Source organism: Onychomys torridus, chromosome 1, assembly GCF_903995425.1.
Source record: "Onychomys torridus chromosome 1, mOncTor1.1, whole genome shotgun sequence".
NCBI classification, from domain to species: domain Eukaryota; kingdom Metazoa; phylum Chordata; class Mammalia; order Rodentia; family Cricetidae; genus Onychomys; species Onychomys torridus.
Genome location: NC_050443.1, coordinates 54671744 through 54692520, shown reverse-complemented (window position 1 = coordinate 54692520; position 20777 = coordinate 54671744). Strand labels below are relative to the sequence as shown.

The window sequence follows — 20777 nt, the reverse complement described above, 5'->3', positions numbered from 1 at the left end:
GTTTACAGTCATTCCTGTCACGTGAAGAACACTGAATGTGTCTCATGTGTGATTTGGGGTCCCGAGGGTGATGAGCTTTGGCCCTTTCTACTGTGTTACTTGCTTCGGACCTGGGGAGGTTCTTAGCCAGAGGTCCGTTCTTCTTTCAACTGCCAGGGTAAGTTAGTGAGTGACGACACAAGTCAGCTCTTACTTATGACAGGCCTCATGTAAGCTAGCTGGCCACCAGAGCAGGGCAAGGGCTCCTGAGTTTTCCTCTTGGATTCTCACAGCTTTTCAGTTAGTTGATAAGCTTCGGGGGGGGGTTTAGATAGTGCAAAATGAAGGTGTTTTTGAGAGAAATGAGAAAACACCAATCCTAAATAGCATGGCCCCCTTTCATTTGGGGTGGGGGGCGTTATTAGGAACTTGTCTTGATACTATGACAAAATGCTCTAAGCAAAGCAACTGAAGAAAGAAAGGGCTTCTTCTGGCTCATACTTAGAAGGTGCCGGGCATCACTGCAGAGAAGGCATGGCAACACGCTGGTCACATGAATGCTGATCCTCAGCTCACTCTCTGCTTTTCGTCTGGTCCAGGACTCCAGTCAGTGAGATGGTGTTGCCCACAGTTAGGGTGGGTCTTGGTTCAGTTAACTCGATCTAGAAACTTTTTCACAGACAGACTTGTCCAGAGGCATATTTTTGGGTGATTCTGGGTCCTATCAGGTTGATACTTGAGGCTATCCATCACAGGGGTGGTTGGCTTGGGGTTATGCTTAGTTTGTTTTTCCTTCACTGCATTTTGAATCATAGTCTTAGAAGGAGTTTGGCCAAATCATTGTTTACTCCACCTTGTTTAGCACTAATTTTTTTGTGCCTCTGCACTGGACTCAGTAAATAGAATACCTGAGAGAAAAGCCAGTGGAGGTGATGACCTCCAAAATTTACCAATGAGTCTCTTTCTCATGGATATGTACATATATCTATGAGATATGTATATGAGTGTGTACATATATGTGTGTATATATATATCCATATATATGGATATTTATATGCATCGCCAGATGTAGGATGTTGCCATATTTGGGGGAACGTACCAACTCTTCATCCCTCATAAGATCTTTATGTAGAAATCTACCTAAAATACCAAAAACAAAAAACAAAAACAGGTGTGGGGCACCCAAGTTATATCAGCTCCTTCGATCAGATCCATCCATTCAGCTCCTCCCCACCTCCTTCCTGGGGACCCCAGCTTCAAGGAGGCCTGTATGAAACTCAAGTTTTAACAGAGAAGCTTGAGGAGGATTTGAGTCAGAGTTCTAGGCTAGGAAATGAGCTAGGGCAGGTGACAGGGGCTTGGGCAAGACAGTATGGCATCTATGTCTATGAGAAGTAAAATATTGCCTGTGCCACTGTGTTTGTGCGAGGTGGAAATGAGATCAGCCGTCCTCGGTCACAATCAATGTTCCTCACTCCAGGCTTAACTGGGACAAATTTTTCCCTGGTTGAGAACCACTGCTCTAGACTATAAGAATTTCATCCTAGGCAGCCTGTTGAACACCAGAACTTTCTAGTCACTCTTCCTTTTAGGATTAAAAATAATAAGAGGCTGAGATTGTTGCCTGCCCAGAGTTTCAGATGGGAGGTGTCCACAGACTGAGTCATAGAGCAGAACCAGACACTGTTTTGCAAAACCAGCTCCTCCCTTTCCATCTCCGAGCAGAGTCAGAAGTGCTTTTCTACCATAATGAGGCTGGTGAGGCGATGCTCACTCCAGTTCTGTTCCCAGGTAGGCATGGTGTGGTCCAAAAGCCTGCCAGCTGTCCAGTCCTGATGTCTGTCCTGTTGGCTTTCTAGGTAGTTTCTGCTCAGCAAATGACTACTCTTCTGACATTCTCCAGTCTGAGCTGCGGTGCCATGTCTCAATTCCTAGAGAAAATGTCTTCATAGAGGAGTTTTCCAGAAGTGTCCTGGGAGATTAAGTTGCAGTAAAACCCAGCGCCTGCTATCAGTGGACAGGGTAGTGGCCGGTGGTTGACATGGCTTTCTGTGGGTTTCTGCATCCTGCACTCATGCAGTGTTGTGTATAATCATTTCTGCACCTTGGAGAAGATGCTTCACATGTCTTGTTATGGAGGAGTTGATGGAGATTGTACATCCTGTGGGTCTGGACTGATGAGAAGCTAATAAATGGCTTCGAGTTTGCCCAGTTGAAAATCTCGAAGTCTTGAAAACCACCCCGTCTTCCTACCAACTAATAGTAACAAGCCCTTCCTGTCAGTTCCCTGGGCACATAGCCTCCCACGGAATATGCCTGGTAGTGAGGCATTCAGTAGCCTCAGGACACCCTAATCACCTCTGTCTGAAGGGTCTTGTCATCTGCTTTATCATAACTAGATCAACTTTTGGCTTATGCAGAGAAACCCAGAGGAGATTTTGTCCCACATAGTGGTGTTTCAGTATGACTCCTGCTCACTCTTCTGAAGGCTAAACTTCTGTAGCCATCCCTTTACCTAGTGCATGCATGCCTTCTAGATCCTTCCTTCTGCCAAGTACCCTTACAGGGGATAAGCCAGTGTGGCAATGGCCCTACCTCAATGTCATATGGCTACCTACGTGAGATTAAGGGACATACTCCTTGTCCCCTGACTCTGCCAATACATCAAAATTACATTGGGGTTTGGGATAACTGCTGCCCTGATGGGGTTGTATTCTGAGACTGTTGTCAACAGAAACTCTTCCCACCCAGAAAAACTAGTTCACCGTACAAATTTATCATCCTGCCCTCAAGTGCCTCTATGTGAATGGTGGGTACATTACACCTTTCCTGTCCATGCATTTAGCCTGTTTTATTCATCCTGGATCCATGTTCTGTCTTCAGTTTATTCACCCTGCTTCTTTCAAGTAGTCCTGTTGGATAGATGTGTTTCATTGCATACACAGAGAAAATTGGATAGGAGAAAGCTGCTGGGCACATCACAGACCCTGGTCTGGGTGGACCAGCCCCCCACACCTGCTTTGCTTGCTCAACATGCTTCAGCTAGCTCTTACTCTGGTCCTATGCATCTTTTCGCTCCCGAGCACCGGGCCAGCAGTTCACCCAGTCTGTACTTGCCTCCCCACGCTATGTGTTTATGGCTTTCCCCACTGCAATCAGCCTCCGACCCCATCAGAAAACCACAGAGGAAATGGAGTTGGTCTGGCTCGACGTTCTCCTGCTGAACCCTGTCGACACCTGACAGCTCCCAGCTCCCTGCTCACAGAACACATAAATCCAGGGTTTAATAATCTATCCTCGGATTTCACCAGGCTCCAACAATCACCAGTCTGTCATGTCAGCAAACAGCCTTGTCCTTCTCAGTGATAAATCAGGATGAAATTAGCATTTCACACACACCCTGACTCTCTGCCACAATTCTTCAAACAAAACGCTTGGCGTCTCCGCACTGCTGGAGGTGGGCTCTCAGAGGTTCCAGATCACAGCTGCTCCCTACAGCTGGCTCACCTGGCTGTCACCTCTGCAGTCTGCTTCTTCCAACTGGGACCTGGAGACACCAGCCCTGCCTCCCAGCCACGGGGGGTGGGGGGGGGGGGGGGGGGGGGGGGGGGGGGGTGGATAGAGGAGGGGGGTATGGGATGGGGGAGGGGTGACTGTTTCTTCAGCTGCCTCACAGTCCTGATGACTGTCAGTGCTTCTGGATGCAGGGTGTAGTTCTGATGGTGGGATCCCTGCTTCAGCACAGAGCTGAGGCAGCCTCACCCTGCCCTGTGTACTCAGCAGAAGGCCTCAGTTGGCCCCTCCCACTGCCCGGCCAGGCCTGGGGTCTCCAGCCTACTTTGAGAAGCTGGTCTACCCAGAACACAGAGGTGCACTAGGTGGTTCCGGACATTTGTTAGGGAATATCAAAACCTTGGTGGTTGGGAAAGAGGAGGGTTTGACTTGTTGGCAAGTTTGCCATCTAGGCAAGTGCAGGCTGCGAGGTCGGAGCCTGTTGGGGTGAAGGCCTCTTTTCCCTTCCTAGGAGTTTTGATGAAGACCGTCACTGATGACCTCAGAAATCCCCTAATCACCTGAGCCTTGGTGACCTCTAGGCTGTGAACCACCTTCAGAGGAGCAGGTGCTCCTCCAGCCTTGAACTGGAAAGCTGTCCACTGGGGGGGGGGGGGGGCATTCTTTGGCATGTGTGGGTTTCTGGCTCCCCCTAGTGTCAACTTTGGGTGCCTGCTCTTTATCACCATCTCCACAGAGATGGTCCATGACTTGTGGGGTGGATGGATAGATGAACGTGGGGCCAGGGACCTCCTCCACTCTGTAACGGAGAAGGCTGTCCTCAGTAGAACCCCATGTGATTCAAGTACAGCTCTGCTTCCCTCTTGACACTCAGGTTCTGAGCAATAGTTGGGCTGTGATCAAAGCCTCATTTTCTGAATCCTACAAAGATATCAGTTCCTTTAGAATTTACTAGAAGGATTTCTGAGGGTTGAGACCATTCTGTTGCTTTTTCCCCTTGGGTATGATAAGTAGAGGAGTCTGGTCAAGACCTGCCAGACTTGGGCTTCTATTCAGTCAAGGGTCTGCAGAATGGTAGTCTAACTTCCCTGTGTCACTTTCAACACGTCTCAGTGTTGTGGGGATTGAACAGTATACAAAGCACTGTCACCCAGCAAGCATTTAATGAGAGATTTTGGAGTCACACTACTGAAGTCACACATGGGAGTTCATGCCCTTCTTATTTATTTATGAGGATGGGCTTTCCCTATGTCCGGCTTATGGTTCCCTCCCCTCCCCCACCAACGGCACCTTCCTGCATCACCAGGCAATGCATTCCTGTCATTCCCAGTTCCAGGATAGCCCATGGGCTGTAGGACAGCAGAGACATGACATGTTCTTACTTTTGGGAAGGAGCATCCTTTGACTCAAGCTCCTTGGTCCATGCATTACTTCCAGGTACCTGGAGGCCAGTCAGCCAAGAGGCATGTGATCTCACTCACTGTCAGGAAAGCTGGAGGGAAGGGAAGAAGTTTCTCTTTGCTGGGTTGAAAAACCAAGGTAGACAGCGGCTACAGTTTATAGATCCTGCCCACTCAGCCTGGAGAGGCCCAACCACATAGGATGAGATTCATTTACTTGTATCATTTTCCATGATATGTGGCTTCCCACCTCTCCCAGGTCCCACTGGTGATCAGCTGACAGATCAGCATAGACATGGGTGACTCCTTGCCCTTGGCCAATGGCTCCATTGCCCTTATGGGAAAGATACTTAAAACAACAACAACAAAACCCAGGTGTCTGCCTTCCTCACGTCTCTAATTTTGGTTTTGTATCCAGATAGACCATGAGCAGAACTCTGAAGACATCTCAGATCAATTGTGTGGCGAGAAAGAAAGGGAAGGAAAATGAGGAAATCTAGGAAGGCTCCACAGAAGAGGTGGTCTTTCAAGCAGACTTAAAATGGTGTGTGGAAATGTCAGCTCTGCCTGCAATGGAGAAAACCTGGGTTGAGGTCTGAGCTGAGTGAGGTCATGCTGTCTAGCATTAGAGGCCACACTAGGCATGCTGGGCTTTCACCGGAGTGTACACAGTTCTAGCGGCATGCACAGCTGATTGACAGGCTGCAGGGGAAATTATAGTTCTGCTGCTATGCTCTAGACCAGCTGCTGTCTCTCTGCCTTGGTGAGCATCACATAGTGCCCAAGCCCTTTCTCATCTCCATGCGCCTTCTAGATACTATCTGATGCCTTGGAGCTAAACCTCAGTCAGGATCCACAAAGACAGACCTAACAGCCTAGAGGTCTGCACCTGACTACATATAAGATTACCCAGTGTTAGATTTGCATGTGTTTACATGTGGGATGTCCCACACAGACACGTGTGAACACTCAGTCCCCAGCAGGTGGCGTTCTGAGAGGTTGTGGAACTTTTGGTAGATGGAGCCCACTTAGAGGAAGTAGGTCATCAGGGAACAGGCTTTAAGTTTTATATACCCACCAACTTCCCATTTGCTCTCTCTTCCTATCCATCCAGATGTGAGCAAGTAGCCACCAACTCCTACCCCTGTGCTTTCCCATCATGACACACTGTGTCCCCAAACTATGAGCCAAGATAAATCTTTTCTTTGTCAGGTATTTGGTCACAGTGACAAGAAAAGTAATTAATACCACTGGGGAAGGGCGGCATACCCACACAATATCCCAGTTTACCTTCCCAGCATCGGGGGCCAGACCTAAGGGCATTTAAGTTTCCTAATGGTTCCTCTGTGCAGTCGAGTTTGAGACTAGTGACATGTCTGACCTAAGAGGTGACAGGATGATACCACGGGAAGGGGCACATCAGTTCTGCCTTCGTCACAGACCGTGTAGCCTTAGCCACATGAGTATTGTGTTTTATTTACAAACTTTACAGCAGGAATGATTCTATTACATGAATTGTGCACTGTCTGGTGTCTTAAGTGCTCCATCAATGGTTGCCACACTCCACCACCCCACCACCCCCAGACACGAGCACATCAGTTAAAATGCTGTCAGGCTGTGGGCAGTGAGCAATGGATAAATGTGTATTGTGTGTTTTGCAGGCTTCCTGCTGCTTATGGATCATGTTTTATTCATGCACGTTGAATGCAGAAGGCTCCCAAAGAGAGGAGAATTTTCAGCCTGAGACTTTCAAGACAAGGGACTATATTTATATAAATCGAGGGCAAGAAAGGCAAGTGTGAGATGAGGAGAGCAATGTGTTCTGACCAAGGGTTTCACCGCTACTGGGAAGTGGAGCCTGTTGGTGTTTGACAAACTGGGAGCGGAGCTCACGCTTTTCTAGTCCGGTGCTGCCCTCTAGTGGGAGGAATCACAGCCAGCCTGAATGTCCTCATCCCATCAGAGTAGGGGACCAGGCAGTGTTAAGTGGAAGGCCGCCCAGCTACAGAAACACACACTCAGGAGAGGCAGCCATGTGGGACATCCTCCTCAGGTCACAGATATATTAATGCATAAAATGAACTAGGAAGACAGTGCTGTCTCTCCGGTCCTGGATTTCCCATATTCTCTAAAATAAGCAGCTCTTACCTAAGTGATCAAGCGAAGAACTCCTAAAGCAGGAACAGGATAGTCTGCTGCTGGGAACACCAGCCAGAGAATAAGCATGATGGGTGCTCCAGAGACCGTGTGCAGGACCTGACCTGAAGACCGTTATGTGCATCCCACCCTTGATACTCCGAGACTCTTTGGACATGCGGTTGTCATCAGTCCATTTTACAGGGAAGGAAACTGAGGCACAGGCACACTGATGGCAGAGCTGGCCCCTCTGCAGGTAGCACCTGGGTCCTGTCCCTCAAAAGGACATTGGCTCAGAATCACTGGCTGCAAAGTGATCAGAGGTATTAGGGAAAGGGTTTGTGGGAGTCTGTCTTGGTACTGCTTTCAATCTGTGAAAAACTGATGCCCCCAAATCACAGAGGCCAGAAGTACCCTCAGGCTAGCCTACACCCTTCATTCCCAAATGAGAACCAAGCCCCGTGTCACTTTAACACAGAGACAGATAAGGACTGAAAGGGAAGTTCGCCATTTTCTTCATAGTGTTGCCAGCTATGTCCTGTGCACCCCACCCCACAATGCCTCAAGTTGGTGGCCTTGGTGAGCAAATATTTGTAAGGAGTATCTACATGCACAGCCAAATGGAAGGTTTGAATGTAGCTACACTGTGTCTTTCCTTCCCCTGTTCCTATAGACAGAGCCAAGCCGTGGGCATCAGTGGAAGCCAGCCGATCTTGTGCATCTGTGCCAGGGTCACACCAGGCTGACATCGGTAGTGGCATTCCTCACTACAGCCCCCTAAAGTTGATCTTCTTAGCAAGCTTCTTCCAGATGGAAGCCCCAGCCTGGCAAGACTGAAGGAATGTACTAGGCCTTTCAGCAGCTGAGTGATCCTGGGACCCACACAGCCTGCTCTATAACCTACCAAGGCTCATGTCAGCTCCTTGTGAAGGGGCTGGGAGAGCCTTCCTGCTGTGTTGGTACAGGTCCAGTTAGCCTGAGATCCTTGCAAATGGTGTCTGCATTGAAACAGCTGCCTTTCCCAGCGAAGTGTGGAGTCTGATTTGGCCTCGGTCTTCCTTATCTGTGTGAGCCCCCTGCAGACCTGGTTCTGCAAAAGGTTATACTGGTTGAGCTGACACCTGGAAGTCACAAGTCAGGGGGCAAAGTAGCTGACATTCTGGGAGCTACATATCCTCATTGGGTCCTGCAGTGAGGACAGCTGACTGCATTGTTCAAGGAACCATGAGATCATAGGCAGAAATCACATGGTCCTTAGCATCCCACAGAAGCCCTCAACAAATAGAGGTAGTGTGTGTGTGTGTGTGTGTGTGTGTGTGTGTGTGTGTGTGTGTGTTACTCAGAATCACGTGTGCACAGTCATTTTTCTCCAACATAAAACACAGATATCCAGCTTAACACGTTGTAATAAAGCCTCATATAACCTGTAAAAAAAAAAAAACAAAAAACTGTAGAATCGACACTGTGTAATTACCTCTTTTCATACCCCCCCACCTCCTTATTAATCATACGGCTAGTAATAATAGATAGGAGCTAGAGCAATGGATCCATGGGTAAAGTACTAACTGTGCAACCATGAGGACCTCATGAGCACACACAGCACCAGTGTTATAATACCAGTGCTCCTAGGACAAGATGGAAGGAGGAAACAGGAGCATCCTGGATGCCCACAGGCTAGCTATCCTGGTATCCACAATGAAAAACAACAAGAAGACTCTGTTTCAAACAAGGGGGAAGATGAGGACCAATACCCAACCCAAGGTTCTCATCTGAACTCCATGCACAGGCCACGGCTCACACACTCAAGCCTTCATGTATACACACACACACACACACACACACACACACACACACACAAAGAAGTAATAATGGTAATAATAATTCCCCTTCTTTCCTTTCTAACTTCTATAAGATTTATTTCCCTGATCTCCAGCAAAGCCTGTCTCTCCTGTTACAACTCTCTAGTTTCATTTTGACACCGTGGATCTGGACACACAGACTTAGACTCATCTGTGTTTTTTAAGATCTGTCCATAATGACTGTGGCTTATTGGAAGTGGTCATCCCGTAAGCCATCCACAGACATTCCAGAAGGTAGAGACTGCAGGTTATCTGAGTGGACATTGTATTTTCAGGTCAGGGGTCTTACAGAGTGCCGGGATGAGCATTATTGGGTGTGTCTTCCAGTACACAATGTGCATACCTTTTTATGGAATACTTCCTGAGAGTGAGAACTATCCATCAAAAGGTTGATTTATCTTCATCTGTTTTTAGATACTGGCAAAGTCTGGCCACAGTATCTCTTTGCATGCCTATAATGTGCCACGGACAGAGTGACTTCACACACTGTTGTCATATGGTACATCTGGAGATCTCAAATCTATGATGGGTCACGTTGGAGCTAAAATCAAGATGGCCAGGCTGAAATCCTTTCTAAAGGGGCCAGCTGTTTTGTTGTCCTGTTGATTTCTGGAGGGTGCTCACGTTCTTGACTAATGGCACACTCTCCCCTTCAAGGCCAGTGTGAGAGGTCAAGTCTTTTGCCATCTCTCTGGTCCATCATGGCAGCTCCTACCCTGACTCTTCTGTGCCTGCCACATCTGAAGGATCCTCACAGTTACCTTCAGGCACCTGGATATATATGTATCATACTGTGTACATAATAGCATATAGTAGTATGTAATATATCATAATCTAGTATCTGGTGTTATTTTAAGATTTCCTTGCTGGGTGGTGGTGGCACACTCCTCTAATCCCAGCACTCAGGAGGCAGAGGCAGGTAATTCTCTGAGTTTGAGGCCAACCTGGTCTACATAGTGAGTTCCAGGACAGGCAGGGCATCCAGGGAATCCCTGTCTCAAAAAAATAAAACAAATAGGAATGAAAGAAGAAAGGAAGGGAGGGAGGGAGGAAGGGAGGGAGGTAGGGAGGGAGGAAGGAAGGAAGGAAGGAAGGAAGGAAGGAAGGAAGGAAGGAGAGAAAAAAGAAAAGAAAAAAGGTTGCCTGACTAGGGCTAGAGAGTTCTTAGCACTTAACATCTCTCACAAGCATGATGGCCAGAGTTCTAATCCCCACCACCATGTACAAACCAGATGGGTATGCAGCCCACCTGTAGTCTCAGCACTCAGCAGAGGTAGGGACTCCTTGTAGCCCAGTGGCTAACTAGACTACTGAATCATTGAACTCTAGGTTCAAGGAGAGACCCATCTTTGTAAAGTGGAGAACATTCAAGAAAGACACCCAACATCAAACTTTGGCATCCACAAGCATATGGACACAAATGCATGTGCACTGCAAATACATTACACACACACACACACACACACACACACACACACACACACACACACAACTTTAGTTCCATCCATCTTCTACCATAACTCCCTTGAGCATGCGGGCTGTGGACATGTTTTGGGGGCTTTTATTTTGGCTGCCAAACTAGCAATATAGCATTTGCCCGTGAGAAAACTTACCCTAGCTGCAGTTACACATTCTTATCTTGTACTGCTACGACAAGAACATGGTAGGTAGGTTCGTTTGTTGCTTCTCATCTTCCAGAATACAAACCTCACAAGGACCAAGATGTCTGTTTTATTCACTGCCATACCCCCAGTTTCTGGTACAAGGCCTGCCACAAGGTGTATGTCCAATACATATTGTTGCTTGACACATGGTAGTTAAAAAGTATTGCATGGCAGCCAATTTCTTGACAAAACCTTTGGTCCATTCCTCTTTCTTCCCCAGGCTCCAGGTGGCTGGTACTAATTTTGAAGAATGCGTAGCATGAAAGAAGGTAGTATCACTATCCAAAGGTGTCCCTGGGCATCATTTTCTTGAGACTTGCTATGGTCCGTAATAAAGCTAGCCTGGCATGGCCAGAATGCTTTCAGGCTCTGTGCATGAATCAAGAAAATTCACATCTGTCTCCTAATTCTCTCTCATTTGTCATTATATATATATATATATGTGTGTGTGTGTGTGTGTGTGTGTGTGTGTGTGTGTGTGTGTATCCTGAGTCTGGAAGAAATAACTAAGTTTTATTTACTAAATGGTGTATATCCAAACAACATAGTAATTGTTTGAAAATGAGAGAAAAAGTTGTCTTTCAGTTGTCCTGATCTCTAACAATTGCTGAGTGTCCACTTAGGGAGCTACAGGGCTCCTCTGAGCCAAGAATCCGTTCAGACCCTGCTACCTTCAGTTCCTCCCCATAACTGACTTCCACGGGTGCTTTCCTTCTCGGCAGCTACAGAAAACTCAGTTCTCAAAGACGGGATGTCATACGCACAGACACACACACACATACACACACATTCACATACACACATACACAGACACACACACATACACACACTCACAGATACACACACATACACACACTCACAGACACACACACACTCACACACTCACACACACTCACACACACGTATACAGACACACACATGTAACAACAATTTTTAAAAAGAGGACATGAATTTGAAAGAGATCAAGGAAGGGTGTATGGGAGTGTTAGGAGGAAAGGGAAGAGGGAAATGATGTAACAATACTGTAATTTCAAAAAGAAAAGAAAAATAAATCTTTGATGCCCAAATCAAAAAGAAACAGTTGAAAATCACAGGAAAGAGACGTGTAGGCCCGTGCTGATGCCGTGGATCTGGGAGGTTGGCTCAGCAGTCAAGAGCACTCCTGCTCTTGAAGAGGACCCGAGTTTGGGTCCAAACATGCAGGATGGCTGGTGACTCACTTCCACTGTAACTCCAGTCCCAGGTTATCTGATGCCCTCTTCTGACCTACTTGGGCATTTGCATGCATGTGGTCCACATGCATGCACTCAGGCACAGACACACATGAAATAATAAATGAAACTGCTTTCAAAAAGTTATTCTACAGTATCCTCTGAGTTCATGGGGGCGGGGCTCATGGTCCCTCAGCACCCAATTTGGCAACTGCAGATGTCCACTAATTAAAGGAGGTCACAGCTTGGCCACGAACATCCTCCATTCCCTCCTGATGACCACTTCCTCTCTCCGGGCATATCACCAGTAGAAAGCAAGGGTAGCATCCACTGCCCTTGGCAACATCAGAGGAGCAAGTGAGCTCTTGTGAGGATAGAAAATAGTAGATCTGGGGTTTCAACCCAGGCTATCCAGTCCTCACCCCTCACCGGGGTGGTCCCCTTAATAGATGGGGAGTCCTGGCTTCTGGCCCTTTGCTTGTGATGTGTTGGTTGCATGCTATAGACAAAGGAAGGGGCGTTTGAGAGCGCATCTATCCACACACTTCCTCTTTCAGTCATTGAAGAGATTACAGGGGACTAGACTTGTAAAATGGTTGGGTTAGACAGGGCAATAGACAGAGGCCAACCTGCCTTGGTGGTTTCCTGACTTCCTTTCTCAGGCTCTTCCACAGCATGCCCTTCCTCTGGTGTGTAGACACCAGATAGACAGCAGAGGGCACTGGTGAGCCACAAATTGAAAAGAACAGCAAAACCATTTCCCCTCCGGCCTGGGACCACCTGCTCCTCACACAGATGCTACCACCAGGTATCATTTTGAGGTAGTTTTGCTAAATTAAAACACGTGTACTTGCACACACACACATACACACACACACACACACACACACACACACACACACACACACAGCATGATGAAAGGAGAGCTGGGGAAACAAATTCACAAGTAACTTTCTGTGAGATCCCTGTGCCTAATACCTTCAGCTTTCCCTAAGGATACAGAGCCTTGCTCCAAGGCTGCTCCATCTGAGACCTTATGCCTCCTGATGTGAGAGGACCCTTCCCACATCGTATTATTGGGCTGTCCATAGAAAAATTTCCAAAACCAGCTTGCTGTTTGCTTACTATGTTACCTCTCTGAGGAGGAGTCACTTGGCCCCCAGAGAGGCTAGGGATGTACCACAGTGGTAGAGCACTAGCCTATCATTCACTGGGCCCTGGAATCCTCTCTCTCTCTCTCTCTCTCTCTCTCTCTCTCTCTCTCTCTCTCTCCCTCTCCCTCTCCCTCTCCCTCTCCCTCTCCCTCTCCGTCTCCCTTTCCCTTTCCCTCCCCCTCCCCCTCTCCCTCTCCCTCCCTCCCTCCCTTTCTCTCTCTGCCACTGCCTGCCCCCCTCTCTCTCACACACCATTCTTTGTTAGGCTATCATAATCTATCTGCAATGTGACAAAGCGGACTGGCTTGCTGGTTCTGTAGACACTGTTCCTTTCCAAAGTTAACATGTTTCCCTTTTAAACCTCGCCCTTAAATATGAATAGCTGTGAGATTTGGGGTCTGTTGCTGTCCTTCGGGTATTTTGAAACAGATTAATTTCTTTCTAGCAGTCCATTCTTGTGATACAAAACATTATTTCTCATTGTGTTTGTCTGACTGTCTACAGGCCAAAATCAAATGATTGCTCTGGGGCTCTGGGCTCCTATTTGTAAAGACCTAATTTCCATTGCCAAATACTTAGAAACATTTGAACTTGGGTCTATAGCTTCTGGAGTTTTCTTTGGGGCCCCTCCTATAAGTGAGCTCCATGAAGACCAGGGTCCTTAACCATCCTTAACAGTTTGGTACTGAGTCTCAAAGCCTGAGGTTAGTGCTTGGCTCCTGGAAGGAGCTGGTGAGTGTGTTAGCCAGTTTGCATCACTATGATGAAATGCCTGGGGAAACAGCTTGGTGAACAAAGGATTTATTTGGCTCGTGTTTCCAGAGGTCTTGGTCCACGGTCTTTGGTTCTATTGATTTTAAGACTGTGGTGTAGCAGACCACCATGGTGGAAGGGCGTGGCAGGCCAGAGCTGCTGGCTTCACGGTGAGCAGGAAGGAGAGACACTAATGAGAAGGGTTGAGGATAAAATGAACCTATACAAGGCGCACCCCCCAGTGAACCATGTCCTCTGAGCCCCACCTCTGAGGGAGCCAGGCAGTAGACAGATGTGTCCTCCTGTGAGTTTGGGTTCCCATCTTGACGCTGACTTCCAGGTAGACCTGCTGGTACCCACTGTTCCAGACCATCCACTTGGGCATGAGTTCCTGGCCGTCTCCATCTGATAACTGTCTCTGTCATGAGGGATTGCTACTTTCCTCTTTATCCACATGGCTGGGGGATGGTCAGTGTTCAGAATATGTCTCTGAGACTGAAACTGAATTAAGCAATTATAACCTGTGCGTTTCAGTTTAGGCTCAGTGCTTTTCCAAAAGCGAGCCAAAAGTTTTGTGGAAAGCTTGTGTACTACAGTCGCCAAGGCCTGCCATCATCTCAGGTCCACAGACAGGCTTGAGTCCTGAACAACCATTGACTGTGATTCTACAGTGGGGGGGGGGGGGGCAAAACTGAACTGAAGTTATCCAATGTCTAGTCACTTCTTCTCAATGTATACTCTTGTGTGGGTTTCATATGTATTGTGTTTAGAGTTTATAAATATTTGGCTGCATTTAAAAATCATTTGTGGATTGGATTTTTCTCACTTCCCAAATATTCTTGAGTTTTTATGAGTGCCTAGAATCTTAGCAGAGAGAGAGAGAGAGAGAGAGAGAGAGAGAGAGAGAGAGAGAGAGAGAACAGATGGAAGCAAGGGGTGTAGCTAAAATGAATGTGAAAACAGAGTTGTAAAAATCCTCTCAAAAATTTTTTTGTGGTGAGTGTGGGGGAGTATAGAGTGTGTATGCACATGGGGGGTGCATGTATATGTGCAGGTGTCTGTACACTTGTATATATGTACATGTGGAGGTTAGAGGGTGACATCAGGTATCTTCCCTGGTTGCTCTACATCTGTTTTAAGTCACTGTGGCTCACTGAAGCTCGATCTCACCCACTAAGCTAGGCTGGGTGACTAATGAGCTGCAGGGATCTTTATGTCCTGACCTTCCTATATTGGGATTACAGGCTGGCTGCCAAGGTTGGCTTATATGTTAGTCCTAAGCATCCAAATGTAGGTCCTTATATTTATGCTGGGGTGCTTTGCCAACTGAACCATCTCTCCAGCACCCCTCCCCTTGAAATTTCTTAATGATAGGAAAACTACTTACTGCCAGATTTGGATTATTTTAGTATTTCTGATTGATGTAGCACAAAGTCCTCTAAAGGTAAGAGAGATTGAGCCTATGAATACCTTGTTAGAGCAACCTCTGGAATTCCTGGAGAGGAGCTGGAGAGATGGCTCAGTGGTTAACAATGCTTGCTTCTCTTGCAGAGGGTCCAGGTTTGTTCCCAGCATGTACATCAGTTGGCTAGCAACCACCTCTAACTCCAGCTCCAAGGGATATAATGCCCTCCTCCACACCTCTGAGGCCACAGCACTCCCATGAATATATCCACACGTATACACATGATTTAAAACAACAGTAAAATCTAAAACAGAATCCTGTGAAATTCTAGCATGATACACAGTAGTCTCATGGCGTTCTCAAAGATGAAAAGCACTGATATCCCCTCTATGATGTTTGAACTAGCTCCTCACATTGTCGTTTGTAATAACCAGGTGTCTTACCCGGCCAACGTAAGATCATCTTTTTGACCTTTGGTGATTTTACTCCTTGAAGGGCTTCTGTGTTTTAACCTAACCTTTTGTTTTCTTCTTGCAGGAATCCTGTTCACGATGTTGGTATTTGGACCAGCCTGTGGATTTATTCTGGGCTCTTTCTGTACCAAAATCTATGTGGATGCTGTCTTCATCGACACAAGTAAGGAGCAGATTGTCATTTGCTAAGCACCCCACAAACATTCCCATTCTCATGATGGAGTTGGTAGCCTCAGGTTCTAAGACTCACAAACACTAAGCAATATTCTTGTGCTGCTCATCTTTCTGTGACTGTGACATACATGCCTGAGACAGTCAAGAAAAATGAAGAAGGGCTTGTTCTGGTGCACGGTCTGAGTCCATGTTTTGTTGGCATGTTGTTTGGGAGCTTCTGGGTAAGATACCGCTTGATGATGGAGAGCATAAGATGGGGCAGATTTTTACTACATGGTGCCTGTGAAGGGAAGAGAGGAAGAAGCCAGGGTTCCCATATCTTCTTCAAAGGCATGCCACACAATCTAACTTTTACCACAAGACCCCATCTTCCAAAGGTATACACACACACACACACACACACACACACACACACACACACACACACTATACACACACACAACACACACTACACACATACACATTTATACACACACTATACACATACACACTACACACATACACACACTACACACACATGCGCACACTTACACACGCATACCCACATACCACACAGATGTGCAAAATATAAATAAAAACAAAACTATCTTAAGCAAACTTGCTGTATTCTTAATAGGAAGAGGACATATGTTTCTCAGATGCTCTGGGCTTCCCACCTGAGATTCTGAAATGAAATTGGGTGACTGTCAGGGTAAATGATATTGTTCTTTTTAATTATTGGTCTCATTGCTGAGACCAAATACCTCACATGATGCTTAATCTTGGTTATGAACTTGACGCATGTGGGAAGAAGGAACCTCCACTGATAAATTGCCTCCATCAAACTGGAGGTGTGTCTGGACACTTTCTTAATGGCTAACTGATCTAGGAGGGCTCTGCCCACTGTGGGCAGTTCCATCCCTAGGTAGGTTGGCTCGGGCCCTCTAAAGAAAGGTAACTGGTTGTGGGCCTGGGCATGAGCTGGTAGCAGCGTTCTTCCATGGCTCCATGGCGTCTGCTTCAGCTCCTGCTTCCAGGCTCCTGCCTTGAGTCCTGGCCTGACTTCTCTCAGTGATGGAAAGACACCAAATGTAAGACAAGAAAATAAATAAATAAACTGTTTCATCTCAGCAACAGAAAAGCAAAGTAGAACACTTGACAAGAAGCATCTTGGGAGAGGAAAACTTTATTTCAGTTTATAACTGAGAAGGCCACCGTAGTGGGGAAGACGTGGCAGCGGAGAGTGGGAGGCCGCTGACCACACTGCAGCCATAGTCAGGAAGGCGAGAGCAGTGAGCCATCATGCTTAGCTTTGGGTGGTTTTCTGCCCTCTTGGTATAGGGTTGGTTTTTTTATTATTATTAAAGATTTCATGCATCCGTATAATGTCTGTATGAATCAAATCCTCCTCCTCCACCCCCACCCCCCCCCCCACCCCCACCTCGGTTTCTCTCCCTCTAGCTCCTCCCACATCCACCACCTCCTCCTCCCTTCCTCATGTGCACTGTCTCTCTCTCCCTTCTGACCCACTGAGTCCATCTAATGCTATTGTATGTGTATGAGTGTAGGACTGCGTGCTAGATCATGGGTAGCCTTGCAGAGGCCACACACCCGACAAAAACTACTCCTTCTCCCAAGCCGCCATTGGTTGCCAGTAGCTTCTCAGTAAGAGCAGGACTTCATGTGCACCCCCCAGTCCATCTGAGGTTTTTGTTTCCCTTGTGTGTGTGTTGTGTATGCAGTCTCGGCCATTGAGATCATGTGTACAACAGCCTTGTCATGTCCATCAAATTCCGTTTCATGCCTTGAAATCTCCCCAGAGCCCCTTTCTGGTTTTCAGATGTCTATGGGTACTCTAGTTTAAACACACATAATCTAAGCTTTCAAATCTAGAACCCAAAAAGGAGAAAGATCATAGCATTTGTCTTATTGGGCTTGGGTTTCCTCACTCACAATGATTATTTCCAGATCTGTCCATTTACCGTGTTTCGTTATTCTTTACAGCTGAATAATCATGAAAATGGATCTCATTTCCTTTAGCCATTTCTTCTTGAAGGTTGTTGCTCCCTCTTACCACTAGAAGGCAGAAAAGCATCACAAATTCTTCCTTTTCAATTCATGCCAGAAACCCAACCATGTGAATACTGGTGTTAGCCGCAACGGGTGGATGGCCCTCATCAGTTAACCCAATCTAGATAACTCCTCACAGGCATTCCCAGAGGTCTGTCTCCCAGGTGCATCCCATCAAGTTAGCAGTAGCCATTGACCATCGTGACTGTGCTGTGGTGACAAATAGTCCTCAAATTTAAGTGACTGGATGTGCTAATAATTAATTGTGTAGATAACCTGTTCGAAACAGAGTGGGGTTGGAAAGGGTTAGCTCGCCACGGTCACTCCAGGACCCAGGCCCACAAATTTCTATCCTGATTCCAGTGTTTATAGTCTCCAGGCAGGAAGCCAACAGCCTGACCAGGTATATGTTGGTCCTTAAAGCCTGTGATGAGAAGTGGTGCTCGTTGTCCTGTCCCCATTTCTTACCAAAGCAAGTCCATAACAGTGGTACCATGTGTCGAGTGACTCATGATGGACACTTCTTATCTCATAGTTCTTACGTGGCTCCGAGACTCAGGAGCAACCTCAGCGGGATGCAACCAAGTTCTGTAGTCCCCTTAAAGGACCAAAAGGCAGAGGCTCCAACTCTGACCAAGCCCATGCCAGTGGTGGCCATGCTGACTCTCCTGGTCCTCTCTTCAGGACTCTGTTACCAATCCTCCAGTAGAGAAGATGAGAGAGAGCCCCCAGAGAAGGAGCCACCATATTGTGTAAGCTAGTCTTTCGAGTGACGTCATGTTAGGTCTCCAGCACTCTTTGTTAGAAAAGAGCAGCTGATCACACAGGCCCACAGTTAAGCAGAAGGATTCTTATACAAGAATATGAACTCTAGGTAGAGGTAGGGATTTGAGGGGTTGTCTTAGCTGGGGTTTCTGTTACTGAGAAGAGACATCATGACCATGACTTCTCTTATAAAGAAAGACATTTATTTGGGGCTGGCTTACAGTTCAGAGCTTTAGTCCATTATCATCATGGTGGGAAGCATGGTGGCATGCAGGAGATATGGTGCCTGGAGAGCTACATCCACATCTGGATCTGCAGACAGCAAGAAGAGAGAGTTGGGCCAGTAGGCCTGGCTTGAGCTTCTGAGACCTCGAAGCCCACCCCTTAGTAACATACCTGCTCCAACAAAGCCACACCTACTCAACAAAGCCACACCTGCTCCAACAAAGCCACACCTACTCCAACAAAGCCACACCTACTCAACAAAGCCACACCTACTCCAACAAAGCCACACCTATTCCAACAAAGCCACACCTGCTCCAACAAAGCCACACCTACTCAACAAAGCCACACCTACTCCAACAAAGCCACACCTCCTAATAGTGCCACTCCCTAGGGCCTATGGGAGCCAATTGATCCAAACCACCACAGGGGTATTACCCCAGATCTGCCTGACCCATGTATTCACAAACGTCGCAGCCATCGTCTGAAAGAGAACATAGGGTTTCTGCATAGTTCCACCGGTAATAAAGCCACATCTCCTTTCTCTCTCTGTGGGCAGAGGGTGGGAGCTGTTGTAGCTGCCTCTTGAGCTGATCTGTCCTCAGAATCAATAAGAACTCTCGGTTCCCCGGGTTCCCAATCCATCATCTCTTGACAGTGCTAAATTTACTAATTCACCCCAAAGAAATAATGTGGTCCTTAAATCCAATCAAGTTGCTCTGTGATTCACTCCATTAATCCCACTGATATATTTACTTGTCGTTAATGATGTTACCAATTTTCAAGGAGAAAATAAAATCAGATACGGCCTTCTTTATTTATTCTTGTCAAGCACTGTTCAGGAAGGGATTAGATGCTCCTGTTTTCCAGGAGCCTGCCCCTTAGAAGCCCACTCCTAGAGAGCAAGGATGGACTGGTAAGGGGCACACTGTATGAAAAGTCAGCTGCCGTCTCATCCAGACAGAAAAGCTAGCTCCCACTGTGCTAAAAGGCAGCAAAATGCAGGGCAGTGAGTTGGGGATTTAGCTCAGCAGCAGAGCGCTTGCCTAGCAAGCACAAGGCCCTGGGTTCGATCCTCAGCTCAAAAAAAAAAAAAAAAATCAAATCCAGGGCAGCAAGGGGTTTGGAGAAGAATGCTCCCTTGAAGATAGGGAGGGTAATGTATTTTGTCCTGGGCATGTCCGTAGTGACCCACCAAACCGAAGACATAGGAACGCCCAAATGCCTGAGCCAGAAAGAACCTTGGGCAGCTTCTCTTTCAGACCTTTCACTGTATTAATGAGGAGCCTGCGTCTCAGCCTGAGAAGGGGAAGAACCCCACCAAACCCAAGTCTCCTGAACCACTCGGCAGGTCTTTCCCATTCATGATCCCCTCTCCCACAGACTCCGTGAAAGAGCCTCCTGTCTCAGTGCCTGGAGTAACCTTGAGTGGAGTGGAATCTGAGAGCACTTAGCCTGTGCTCCCATAGGGTCCCCACTTTCCAAGGTAGACCCCTTATTGTTCTCATCATCTCTGCTTGCTCTCCTAAGCCCTGTGAGAAGTAAGGCGGCCTCCTCCACACTTCTAGGCTTGTTGGCATTGATGTCTCTCATACATACCTCAGATGGACTCTATTTTTACAGTCTGGGCATCTTACTGTTGGCTGCCTTCCTGGGCACAGGTGACAGGGAACTGTTGCTAAGGAGGATGTCTGCTTCTTCCTGAGGATACCTGAAGGACGATGCTGATTCTGACCACTAGAGGGCAGAAGAGCGTCACTAATTCTTTCAGGGAGTCAGCCAGGAAAAAAAATCTCCTTTCCAAGCAATTTTTATTGTTTTTGATCTTGTGGCCAAACCTTATCATGTTTGGGTTGCATTTGGGCTGTGTTTTGAGACAGGAATTCTCTGTCCTTTAAGCCCCACCACACCGCCATAGATATAGGAATGTTACAGTTTGCATGTATGCCTGGACACATAGCCACACAGGGACCTCTGAAATCTGGGGTTGGGGAGAGGGCAGGGAAGGCAATGGCTGGCC

The 20777-nt window shown here is 47.1% G+C and overlaps 1 protein-coding gene across 3 annotated transcripts in view; it reads left to right on the top strand.

Annotated features, from left to right (window-relative positions):
- The window catches only part of Slco3a1 (solute carrier organic anion transporter family member 3A1), a 280922-nt gene that overhangs the window by 183402 nt on the left and 76743 nt on the right, over positions 1 to 20777 (top strand). For all 3 annotated transcript variants that reach the window (XM_036185273.1, XM_036185266.1, XM_036185279.1), the window contains exon 3: positions 15612 to 15710. In XM_036185273.1, the coding sequence (XP_036041166.1) occupies positions 15612 to 15710 (99 nt within the window). The remainder of the gene's footprint in view (positions 1 to 15611; positions 15711 to 20777) is intronic.